Below are 12,587 nucleotides of genomic sequence, written 5' to 3'. Positions count from 1 at the left end.
TCCGCGGGAGGATGCTGTTTCCTTTCTCGGGTCGGGTGGCATAATCATTCATTACCCGTAGTGCTTTTAGAGGGGGGTTCAGAGGCTTTTGGATTTAAAGGTCTATAATGGTTTTGGAATGAACATGTAAAAACATTTAATGGTATAAACTTTTGCTTCCATCTCTGAGACTGAGCCACTCTAAGATGAAAGTGAACAAGTAATTTATCTCTGATCTTCCACAATCTGGATTATTTGAAGCAGGGGAAATAGCATAATTGTTAATGCAAAGACTTTAATGCCCGAGGCTACCAAGTCCCAGCATCACCTTAAAACAGCTGAACAATGCCATGGGGAAAAAAGCGTCTCCCTACCTTCTATAAATTAAATATAATTTTGTATAGCCATTATGCTGTCTCCCCTGCCCAAATAAATCTCTTATTTTTCGATATAGACAGAGATGGAGAGGGAAGAGGAAAATAGAGGCATTTACAGCACTGCTTCACCTTCACTGCTCATGAAGCTTTCCTCTTGCAGGTGGGGGTCAGGGGCTTGAACGCATGTGTCAAATAAAATGAAGTGTTCTTCTGTTCCTGCTTTTTTAAAAAAAAATTTTTTTTTAAAGCACACAATCACCCTTTTTAAAAATACTTTTTGTTGCCTTTGTTTTTCATTGTAGTTATTATTGATGTAGTTGTTGTTGTTGGATAGGACAGAGAAATGGAGACAGGAGGGGAAGACAGAGAGGGGAAGAGACAGATAGACACCCGCAGACCTGCTTCATCGCATGTGAAGCGACTCCCCTGCAGGTGGGGAGCTGAGGGCTCGAACTGGGATCCTTACCCTGGTCCTTGCGCTTTGCGCCACGTGCTTAACCCCTTGCGCTACTGCCTGACTCCCTTGCTTTTTTTTAAGGAAATAGTTATGATTTTTTAAAGAGATAGTTGAACATCTAAAAATTTATGTGTAGTAAGACTATTAAGAGAACAGCTTAATGAAATGCAGATGAAAGGATATGGATGTTATGAGACAAGTATGTTTTCATTGTTTACTATATAGTTTATTTAAACCAACGATAGTAATACAGAAAAGGGACTGAGATGGCAGCTGCCCAGTAGCTTTGTTGGTTACAGATGCAAATTGGCTGGAGATGAGTCCTTAGACCTACACTATGGACTCCACACTTCAGTAATAGACAAGTCAGGTGCATAAATACAGAAAACAAGACACAAGACAGTTCACAGCTTTTTGCTTTGCATTTCCATTTTAAACATATGTTACAACTTTACATTTTAACTGACTACTCCACATATTGTGTGGCAATGGCTAAGGATGCAATGGTCCCATTCCCCTGATATAAGCAGACTTGTCTGCAACATGGAACATTTCAGTGAGATGCCAAATAAACCCCTAACACATAAAATACACAAATATCTTTAAAAATCAGATTACTACATCACTCTTCATGTTATATAAGGAGGGAGAAAGAGGAGAAAACAAGACACGGGTGCTTTACATGTATAGTATTTTGAGGTCTTAAAAGTTTCGTTCCCTACCTCCAAAGGAAAAACATTTTTAACTAAAGGGAAAAAAAAAAAATCAACATAACATCCTATAATGTGGAAAAACACTTTTGACACTGCCTAGATGCTTGCAGAAAACACAGCAGGTAGCAGAACAAATGTCACAAGTATTGGCTTGGTTTTCTATGCTTACATAAAAAAAAAAAAAAAATGAAGCTTCATTGTGTGGACTGAACAGTGTTAGCCTGTGTGTTGGTCTTGAGTGCCAGTGGCTGTTTATGTCTCAGGCCCATCCTATAGCAAGCTCCAGTGCCAGCTGTCTGCACGCTATTTCCCATGGGAGGATTTCTTGTCTTCATTTTTCCTGGCTCAATTAATTACATGCTCATGTGTTCCGGAAGGACATATGAAATATCATCCCATGGATGCCGATACAGCCCTTGCTTCAGTCTCTTCTGATCAAGATAGTGTCCTGAAATAGAGGAAAAGCATTTTCTTATTATTTAATTTTTTTTAATTTAAAAAATATTTATTTATTCCCTTTTGTTGCCCTTTTTGTTTTATTGTTGTGGTTATTATTGATGTCATTATTGTTGGATAGGACAGAGAGAAATGGAGAGAGGAGGGGATAGACACTCAGAAGGGGGAAGATAGGGAGATAGACACCTGCAGCACTGCTTCACCACTTGCAAAGCTTTACCCCTGCAGGTGGGGACTGGAGGGCTCAAACCTGGGTCCTTGTGCATTGTAAAGTGTACTCAACCAGGTGCACCACCACCTAGCCCCCTTTTTTCCTTCTTTCTTTCTTTCTCTCTTTCTTTTGCCTCCAGGGTTATTGCTAGGGCTCAGTGCCTGCACTACGAATCCACTGCTCCTGGAGGCCATTTTTTCCGTTGCCCTTGTAGTTGTTGTTGTTATAGCTGTTGTTGTTGTTGGCTAGGACAGAGAGAAATTGAGAGAGGAGGGGAAGACAGAGAGGAGGAGAGAAAGATAGACACCTGAAGCCCTGCATCACCGCTTGTGAAGCAACCCCTCTGCAGGTGGGGAGCTGGGGGCTTGAACTGGGATCCTTGACAGGTCCTTGTGCTTGCACCATGTGCGCTTAACCTGCTGTGTTACCACCCAGGGCCCCCCCCCTTCTAAGTTTGTTAAAGTTTGGTAAAGGGGAGAGATTAAGATAGAGAAATGTGAGGGGCCGGGGCTTGACACACTGGGTTGAGAGCAGTGTCGGGAAATTGTGAGGATGTGGTTGAGTTTGGCAGTGCTTGACTTGAGGGGACATTCATCCTTTTGTCTTATCAGACTTATTATCTACATAATCATTGTTTTATCTGAAAGATCCCCACCCATTCCATTCCTTTGATCTATCTTCTTTCTACCCTCAAGACCCTCCCTGGCTGCAGGGTATTATCAATCCTACCAGTTAAAAACCCCGCAACAGTTACTAAGGAAGTTCCTACCTTTCCAGCCCCTTTTGCCCTTCTCCGCCCCTTTCCTAGCCATTTCCGTTTCCGACTTGCCACTTCTGGGTCTGCCCTTTAAAAGCCTTGGCTCTCTGATCAATAAAGAATTGAATTGTCTTGTCACCACGAGTCTGTTCCTGAGTCATCTCCCTTGAGTTGCTGAGTGAGTAGCAGCCCAGGCTGGCTCTGGTCACATTCTCTCCAACCCAGAGGGTACGTGCCTGGGAAGAGGCACCTCCACGCTAGCCCAGCAACATAGTATGAAGTGCAAGGATCCATGCAAGGGTCCCAGTTCGAGCCCCCGGTTCCCTACTTGCAGGGGGAGGCTGCTTCACAAGTGTTTAAGCAGGTCTGCAGATGTTTTATCTTTCTCTCTCCCTTTCTATGTCTCCTCCCCACTCAATTTCTTTGTCCTAACCAATAAAATGGCCGCCAGGAGCAGTGGATTAGTAGTGCAGGCATCAAGCCTCAGCAATAACTCTGGTGGCAAAAAAAGGAAAAAAAAAAAAAAAGAAAAGAAAAAAGAAAATCTGAAGTGAACAGTCAAAGGGAATACCATCATTATCATTTTATAGAGCCACAGTGAGACACATGTTGGCCGTGAAATTGTGTACCAAAGGTTCAGACTTGATTCCATGAAGGGACACTTATATAAGAAGGCAATATTTGAAGCATCTAATTCATCTTGAAGATTTCAACAAATGTGCACCTGATTAAGCACCCACAGTACATAATGATCTGGGTTCAAGCCCCTGGTCCCCATTTGCAGGCAGGAAGCTTCATATGTGTTGAAGCTGTGTTGCAGGTCTCTCTCTCCTTCCCTCTCAACTTCTCTTTGTCTCTATCCAAGATAAATATATGTGTGTGTGTGTGTTAAAAATTTCAACAATTGGTCAAATATTGTTTGTCTGTTTGTTTTTAATTTCTAAAAACAGAAATACTAATTATTCTGCTTCACGAGTAGAGTGCTGAAGCAGTATTGCAGGTGTCTCTCTGACTTTCCCTATCACCCCCTTCTCTCTTGATTTCTGGCTGTCTGTATCCAATAAATAAACAAGTAAAGATATTAAAGTACAGTAAAGTATTAAAGGACTCTTATGAATGAGGTTCTGAGTTCAATCTCCAGCAACATATATACCACAGTAACACCTTGGGTTCTCTTACTCTCTCTAATAATCTTTTTTTTTTGTTTTATAAGATTTTAAAATATTCACTATTCCTTAATTTGACAGGAGAGTGGGAATGGTAGAGAGGGAGAGAAAGAGAGCACTCAAGTATACAGAAGTGCCAGACCATCACTTGGCACATGCAGTGCTGGGGATCAAGTCCAGTATCTCATGCTTGTAGAGTCCAATACCTTATTCACTGTGCCACCTCCTAGGCCACAAAGAAATTTTTTTTGGGGAAAAAAAAAAAGGGAATGATTGTATTTGTTTTCCTGGATTAGAAATCAAAGTTATTTTCAAGAATAAACAAGGGAGTAAAATAAAGGGGAAGTTAAAATAAGGATTAAAAATTAAGACAAAATCACCTCTTTCAGGGCTAGGTAAAAAAAAAAAAAAATCACCTCTTTCACAGATTTGCTTCATGGGCAAATGATACAGGCTAAACAATGGGATTTAAAAAGAAGAATTTAAAAAACATCACCATTAACAAATACTCACCGATGAAGCCCATACTCCTTCCCAACACAAAGATGCCATTGAGGGCTCCAATGTCAATATATTCGTCAGCTTCCTCCCTGCAACACACAATCAACTTGGAGTTTTAAAATGGTTCACATGATACACCACACACACACACACACACACACACACACACACACACACACACACACACACACACACACACACACACACACACACACACACTGTGGTTTCTGCCCAAGAATAAGCAGCTGGCTCTCTCTGGTTTCCAAGTAGGAAAGTGGGATGCTCTGCATGGTAGGAAGTAGGAGAGGCCATGTTTTTCTTCTTTATAACTATCCATAGCTTCGAAGCTCTCTATAATGAGCATGCATTGCTTTTAGAATTGGTAGAAAACAAGCAAAACCAATTCATGTTATCAAGAAGAAAATGATTGCCAAGCTTACCGAGTAAAGGACCCACAGTTTCGAAGCATGTCTACAAATGCAACTCCAATGAGACCATCTACATTCAGGATAAGATTTGGTTTCTGGGAAGACAAATAATTCAAAGCATTTGTTATTTCTCATTTAGTTTCTTGTAATTCCCAACAATTGCTGCTGTTACTGCCGCTTTAGTAAATTCCAATCACCATTTAACCCCCCTCCCAACCCCCACATCAAAGGACGGTTAGGACATACTGTGTTAGTTTAATTACTGGTAACTCACAAAGGGCCATATACCTACACTTAATGAGTACTGATTGGTATGCAACAGGAATAAAACTTGCCAGAAGATCAGGTCTGGCTTTAGCTACAGAATTAAAAGATAACTGGACTCTAAATAAATACCCCAAGCAATTCACCCCAAACTATGATTTAGGAATTAGGGACATTTCCCCTTTACCTTTGAGGTGGTAATCTTCTCTACTTCCAGTGCATAGTCCAGCAGGGGGGTGGCCGGAAAGTGCTGCTTGATATAATCTTTGAGGATCTGCACTCGCATGTCTGGGTTGTTTATCTAGAAAGTGACCCAAAGTTAGAAAAAAACCCACCAGGGAGTTGGGCGGAAGTGCAGTGTGTTAAGCGCACATGGCACAAAGCACAAGGATCCCCGGTTCAAGCCCCAGGCTCCCCACCTGCAGGGGGTCGCTTCACAGGCGGTGAAGCAGATCTGCAGGTGTCTGTCTGTCTTTCTCTCCCCTTCTGTCTTCCCCTCCTCTCTTCATTTCTCTCTGTCCTATCTGGCAACAACAACATCAATAACAACAATAATAAAAACAACAAGGGCAACAAAAGGGAAATAAAAAATTTTAAATGTTAGATAATAATAATAAACTAAATAAATAAATTTATTTTTAAAACAAAAGAAAAAACCCACAAATACTGCTGTTAAGGAATATGTCCAATGCTTCTGCTTGTGCTGCAAGTGAATACAATACAACTGCATATATCATACCCAGTGGGTATGTTTCAGGCACCTGATTCCCATGTATGATTCTGTGTAACACAAGACTCTGACACTGCGGTGAGGTGGAAGATTTAAGAAGTTCTCTCTTCTCAGGTTTGGGGCTCAACATTCCTTTGTCAATTCTTTCCTTTACATTTCAACCAGAAGGAAAGAAGTTGAGTCACTTAGCCAAGAGTCCTCAGGTGATGCGCTGCAGGGAGCTGGGGCTCGCCCAACTCTCCAACCAGAAACCTTAGGTTCCAGTCACTGGTCATGCTATATCCATTAGCTCAGCAGACTAGTTAACCTGTAACAAAGTTCTACACTAAGCAGGCACAGGTTGGAAGTAGTCAGGCCAGTATTAAAATCTTAAAGGAAACTTTTTTTTTGGTTAGCCAGAGCACTGCTCAGCTCTGGTTTATGGTGGTGCTGGGGACTGGACCTGGGACTCTGGAGTCCCAGGAGTGAGCATATTTTTACATGGTCATTATGCTGTCTCCCCCATCTTAGGGGGAACTCTGGATCTATAATGAATGGAGATGAACCATCTGGACTTCAACTTATTTCCCTTCATTTTCACATGGTTTAGAAACGGCTGTTTTCCTGCTGAGGCTCTAGTCCATCTAGATGAGGCCTGCTCCAGATGACAAAGCTGCAGCTGACTCGCATCGAATGTATAGTGAACGTGAAACAAACCTTCGCAGTTGTCAGTCACTGCAGTTTCTTTCTTTCTCTTCTTTTTTTTTTTCTTTTTCTTTCTTTTTTTCTTACTTTCAGCCGGTCCTTGCACCACCTGCGCTTAACCGCTGTGCTACTGACTGACTGACTCCCAAATCATTTCCCTTTTAAATATACATATTTTTTAAACTGCCTTAAGTTCAGCATTTGTCATATACTTCAGATTTTAAAAAAATTTTCCCCTTTTGTTGACCTTGTTGTTTATCATTGTTGTTACTGCTATTGTTGTTGTTGGATAGGACAGACAGAAATTGAGGAGAGGAAGACAGAGAGGAGGAGAGAAAGACACCTGCAGACCTGCTTCACTGCCTGTGAAGAGAACAACCCCCTTCAGGTGGGGAGCTGGGGGCTCGAACCAGGATCCTTAAGCCGGTCCTTGCACTTTGTATCATGTGCACTTAACCCACTGTGCTACCACCCAGCTCCCCACTTCAGATTTTGTGTGTTGGGAATGGAGAGTTTAGGTGTTCCCAACTAAATTGATATTCTATCATCAATTTCCACCTTTTAAAAAACATTTATTCCCTTTTTTTGCCCTTGTTTTTTTTTTTAATTGTTGTAGTTATTATTGTTATTGATGTTGTTGTTGGATAGGACAGAGAGAAATGGAGAGAGGAGGGGGAAGACAGAGATGGGGAGAGAAAGACACCTGCAGACCTGCTTCACCACTTGTGAAGCGACTCCCCTGCAGATGGGGAGCTGGGGGCTCGAACCAGGATCCTTACACCGGTCCTTGTGCTACTGCCTGACTCCCTAATTTCTACCTTTTAAAAAAATAATGTTTACGTCTATATAACGGCATATCTCACAGAGAAGAGAATACCGGAATAGGTTAGACTTAATTGCTCTAGCAAGCTCAAATTGTGACAGACACTTTCGATTATCTGCCACAGAGTGTTGCTTGCAAAATGGGTCCCTTAAAGAGGGAGGTGGCACAGCATATAAAAGATTTGGACTCTAAGGTGTGTTGCTCTCACTTCCCTCTCACTCAAATTAATTTCACTCAATATAACAAATCTCATTCATTAATAAAAGAAAAAGACCATATTTATGTGACAACAACTATCTTTTGTTGATGACTATTTCCCCAATAAAGTGAACTGGAATGAGTGCAACAACTTACTGATTTTACTCGGTGGCCGATGCCCATGATCAGTTTGCCTTCCTTCTTCATCTTGTTCACAAACTCCATGGGGATAATACCACTGTCAAAGGCTTTACTGAACATCTTGGCTGCTGCATCCAGGGCACCTCCAAACCGATCCCCCTGAAAGGCAAAGAAGCCTCTGTTGCTCTGAGACATGAGTCTCCTTACGCTTTGAAGGACAATTTGGCTTGCTGTGTGTGTGTGTGTGTGTGTGTGTGTGTGTGTGTGTGTGTGTGTGTGTGTGTGTGTAAAGCCCCCAGGCACAGGCTTCTCCGCTCAGAAGCTCCTCCCAGGGCCCTGCTGTAGCCAAGCTGTCTGATACTACAGCCCACTGTCCCCATTTTTCTCCCAGTAACAGTACTCACAATGGTGAGCAGCCCTGAAGTGAGGCTTGAAACCAGGTCCTTTCCAGCCCGAGCGCATATGATGGTGTTATGGGCCCCAGACACAGCTGGCCCGTGATCGGCAGTTACCATCAGGCACATCTCAATGAACTGGCAGGAGTACTTGGGCAGCCTACAGGGCAAGAAAGAGGGCAGGAGAGGAGCGTTGGAACAGAAATGACCTGCTGACAGGAGATGATTTAATTTCCAATATTTCTGGTTCCTGAGTAGCTCTGGCCATTGCTGAGATTAAAAACCACTTTAATATAGTTACCTGCCGGGTGGTAGTGCAACGGGTTAAGCACAGATAGCATGAAGCACAAGGACCAGTGTAAGGATTCTGGTTCGAGCCCCTGGCTCCCCACCTGCAAGGGGGTCACTTCACAAGTGGTGAAGCAGGTCTGCAGGTGTCTGTTTTTGTCTTCCCCTGTCTTTCCTTTCTCTCTCAATTGCTCTCTATGCTATCCAACAACAGCAATGGCAACAATAACAATAATAAGGATAACAAAATGGAAAAACTGGCCTCCAGGAGCAGTGGATTCGTAGTGCAGGCACTGAGCCCCAGAGATAACCCTGGAGGCAAAAAATATATATGGGGGGGTGGGGGGAGAAAGAGAGTTACCTACTAGGCTCAGAAAAAATCTTCTCTAAAAAGCAGTTTTCAGCATGAGTTGGTACAATAGGATCTGACCTATGGCTACCATCTATAAAACAGGGATGTGAGACCTCCATCCCTTTCACAGCATAGGACGCTCTAGTCCCGGGACTTCCTACAGTCTTCAAACTCTCAGCTAATGATTAAGAGTGAAGTCTGAACTGGACTGGCATTGGTGTATTGCACCTAAGTAAAAGACTCTGGGGTGGGAGGGTGGGAGAATACAGGTCCTGGAAAAGGATGACAGAGGACCTAGTAGGGATTGTATTATTATGTGGAAAACTAGAAATGTTATGCATGTACAAACTATTGTATTTACTGTCAAATGTAAAACATTAATCCCCGTAAAGAAAAAAAAAAAAAAGAAAAGAACCCAATAATAATAAAATAAAGTGTGAAGTCTGGAGCAGACTGGTGATGGAGCACTTAGTTAAGCACACGTTACCATGCAGAAGGACCCAGGTTCAAATCCCCATCCCCATCTGCAAGAGGGAATTTTTACAACTGAAGCAGTGGGGTAGGTCTCTCTCTTCTCTCTCCCTCCCTTCCCCCCCCCCCTTATCATTCCTTTCTCTCTCAATTTCTATCTCTATCCAATAAAACTAGGGGGAGAAAAAAGTGAAGATTGAAACAAGCTCAAGTGTCATAACCAGGGCCCAGAGCAAAACCAAGACCCATTCATCAACCACTGATGAGGGCAAGGCACAAAAAGAAAACTTGGCCCAGGCTGGGGTAATAGCAGAGTGGTTATGCACTAGGTCCCAAGTTTAATCTCCAGCACCATAATACAGAGCTGAGCAGTGCTGGTGGTTAGAATAATGAAAAACAAACAAATAAAACACACACACAAGAGTGCATAATGGTTATGCAAGACTTTCATGCCTGAGGCTCCTTGGCATAGTTGATTTCTCTCGATTCTCCTCTTTGTATCTCTCAATAAATGAAATTTTAATCTTTATTTATTGGATAGAGACAGAATAAGAAGACAGGGGAGGTAGTGAGGGAGAAAGACACCTGCTTCACCACTTGTGAAGCTTTCCTCCTGTAGGTAAAGACAGGGAGCTTGAACCTGAGACCTTGTTCACACTAAGTTGTGCATTCAACTGGGTGTGTCCTACTCTGCCCCCAACAACAAAAAAAATTTTATTTTGGCTTCAGGGTTATCGCTGGTGTCAGCACTACAAATTCACTGCTCCTGGAGGCCATTTTTCATTTTTATTGAATAGGGCAGAGAGAAATTGAGGAAGGAGAATAGAGAGAGGGAGAGAGACAAAGAGATACCTGCAGACCTGTTTCACCGCTTGTGAAGGTCCTTGTGCTTTGTACTATGTGCACTTAATCCTGTGCACTGCTGCACAGCCCCAACCTCCAATTTTTTTTTTTTTAATATTTATTCCCTTTGGTTGCCTTTGTTGTTTTATTGTTGTTGTTACTGATGTCATCATTGTTGGATAGGACAGAGAGAAATGGAGAGAGGAGGGGAAGACAGAGAGGAGAGAAAGACACCTGTAGACCTGCTTCACCACTTGTGAAGAGACTACCCTGCAGGTGGGGAGCCAAGGGCTCGAACTGGGATTCTTGTGCCAGTCCTTGCACTTTGCGCCACATGTACTTAACCCGCTGTGCTACCGCCACGCTCCCTTTTTTTTTTCCTAATTGCCATAAAGATTCTCAAAGGGGAGGTGGCTTGGTGGCAGCACTACAAATCCACTGTACCCAGTGGCTATATTTTCCATTTTATTCCCTTTCTATTTTTATTTGATAGGGTAGAAGAAATTAAGAGGAGATGGGGAAATAGAGAGAAAAGCTGACACCATGGCCCCAGAGGTGTGACAGTGGGTAAAGCACTGGACTCTCAAGCATGAGGTCTTGAATTCAATCCCCAGCAGCACATGTACCAGAGCGATGTCTGGTTCTTTCTTTCTCCTCCTTTCTTTTCTTTTTTTTTTTAATTTTAATTTTAATTTTTTTTTCCTCCAGGGTTATTGCTGGGCTCGGTGCCTGCACCATGAACCCACCGCTCCTGGAAGCCATCCCCCCCCCCCTTTTTGCCCTTGTTGTTGTAGCCTTATTGTAGTCATTATTATTACCACTGTTGATGTTGTTCATTGTTGGGACAGGACAGAGAGAAATGGAGAGAGGAGGGGAAGACAGAGAGGGGGAGAGAAAGATAGACACCTGCAGACCTGCTTCACCGCCTGTGAAGTGACTCCCCTGCAGGTGGGGAGCCGGGGGCTTGAACCGGGATCCTTATGCCGGTCCTTGCACTTTGCGCCACGTGCACTTAACCCACTGCGCCACCATTCGACCCCCTCCTTTCTTCTTAATAAATAAAATATTTTTATTTTTTTAAATATTTTTTGTATTTATTTATTTATTCATTCCCATTTGGTGCCCTTGTTGTAGTTATTATTGTTGTTATTGATGTTGTTGTTGGATAGAACAGAGAGAAATGGAGATGGGGAAGACAGAGGGGGAGAGAAAGATAGATACCTGCAAACCTACTTTACCACCTGTGAAGCAACTCCCCTGCAGGTGGGGAGCCGGGGGCTCGAACCGGGATCCTTCTGCTTGTCCTTGCGTTTTTGCACATGTGCTTAACCCGCTGTGCTACCGCCCGACTCCCAATAACTAAAATCTTAAAAGGGGGGAAGGGATCAGGCATGAAAAGCTTTTTGCATAATCATTATGCTATCTCCTCAGCCCAAGAGTCTCTTAGCTATCTCCCCCACCCCCAATGACATATTTTAAAAAGACTGCCCATTGCCAGGATTCTGCAAAAAAGTTTTCACTGGTTCAGCTATCAGTCCTGGAGGAGGTCTAAGCTTAGGAGGGACAGACTTGCAGACAACTTTTAAAAGTTCAGCAACTTTACTAGGCCTATACCAGATCTGCCCAGATCTCACTTGCTACCCTGCTTTTATCCTGCTTCACTTCCCAGAGTGTTGTATGCTTTACATTGGGTAGTTCTCCCCCACCAAGAGAATTGGATCAGTCCAGTTAGTTTCAGGCCCGCTTTGGCCCCGCCCCGAGGAACCCCGAGAGGGTTCCTGAGTTCAAGAGTTCCAGAGAGTTGGAGAGTTGGAGAGTTGCAGAGTTAGAGAGTTCCTGAGTTCCAGAGTAAGAGAGAGTGCTTGCGCTGCTGCAAAGAGACAGCAGAGTTCTGTTTGGTGATTAGTTTGTCTTAGTTTATGAATCGTTGTTCCTGAATAAAGAAATACAGCTTCCCTGCCCAGCCGTTGTCTCCGCGTCTCTGTTACCCGCCCGTGAAGCCAGCCCGCCCAGCTGGAGCCTCCGAATTTTAACAACACCAGAGTAAGGGGGCTTTTTATCTATGACCTTGATGAGGTGACTGCTTTCTACCTCCTGGTTTTGGCTATTCTTTTTATTCTTGGGAGATTTAGGAACAATTTGTATGATTTATGGTCACAAATACTAATTCTGGATATATTACAAGGTTGTCCAGTAAAATCATTAACTCTGATTCTAAGTGCCCTGTTATCTCCACCTCTGTGCCTTACCTTCTCTGGAACCAGAGGAGACCAAGGACACCGCCAATACCCATCTCTTCCTTGAAGACTTCAGTGATAGGCATGCCCGCATAGATGAGCTCCTGTCCCCGTTC

At 43.2% G+C, this 12,587-nt stretch overlaps 1 protein-coding gene and 1 non-coding gene across 3 annotated transcripts in view; both read right to left on the bottom strand.

The window, feature by feature from the left end:
- Window positions 1-1,017: 1,017 nt before the first annotated feature.
- ACLY (ATP citrate lyase) overlaps window positions 1,018-12,587 on the bottom strand; it is a 52,782-nt gene continuing 41,212 nt past the window's right edge. For both annotated transcript variants that reach the window (XM_060203503.1, XM_060203504.1), the window contains 7 exons: window positions 12,484-12,587; window positions 8,290-8,440; window positions 7,901-8,044; window positions 5,497-5,610; window positions 5,058-5,140; window positions 4,630-4,706; window positions 1,018-1,974 (listed from right to left, as the gene is read on the bottom strand). In XM_060203503.1, the coding sequence (XP_060059486.1) occupies window positions 1,880-1,974; window positions 4,630-4,706; window positions 5,058-5,140; window positions 5,497-5,610; window positions 7,901-8,044; window positions 8,290-8,440; window positions 12,484-12,587 (768 nt within the window). In that variant the 3' untranslated portion in view covers window positions 1,018-1,879. The remainder of the gene's footprint in view (window positions 1,975-4,629; window positions 4,707-5,057; window positions 5,141-5,496; window positions 5,611-7,900; window positions 8,045-8,289; window positions 8,441-12,483) is intronic.
- Window positions 7,555-7,680, bottom strand: LOC132542314 (small nucleolar RNA SNORA28). The gene has a single exon (XR_009553402.1). It is a non-coding gene; the product is annotated as a small nucleolar RNA SNORA28 (small nucleolar RNA).

The sequence above is a fragment of the Erinaceus europaeus genome, chromosome 12 (genome assembly GCF_950295315.1).
Source record: "Erinaceus europaeus chromosome 12, mEriEur2.1, whole genome shotgun sequence".
In the NCBI taxonomy this organism is placed as follows: domain Eukaryota; kingdom Metazoa; phylum Chordata; class Mammalia; order Eulipotyphla; family Erinaceidae; genus Erinaceus; species Erinaceus europaeus.
The sequence above is the reverse complement of the archived record's forward strand: the minus strand, read 5'-3'. Positions and strand labels throughout refer to the sequence as shown.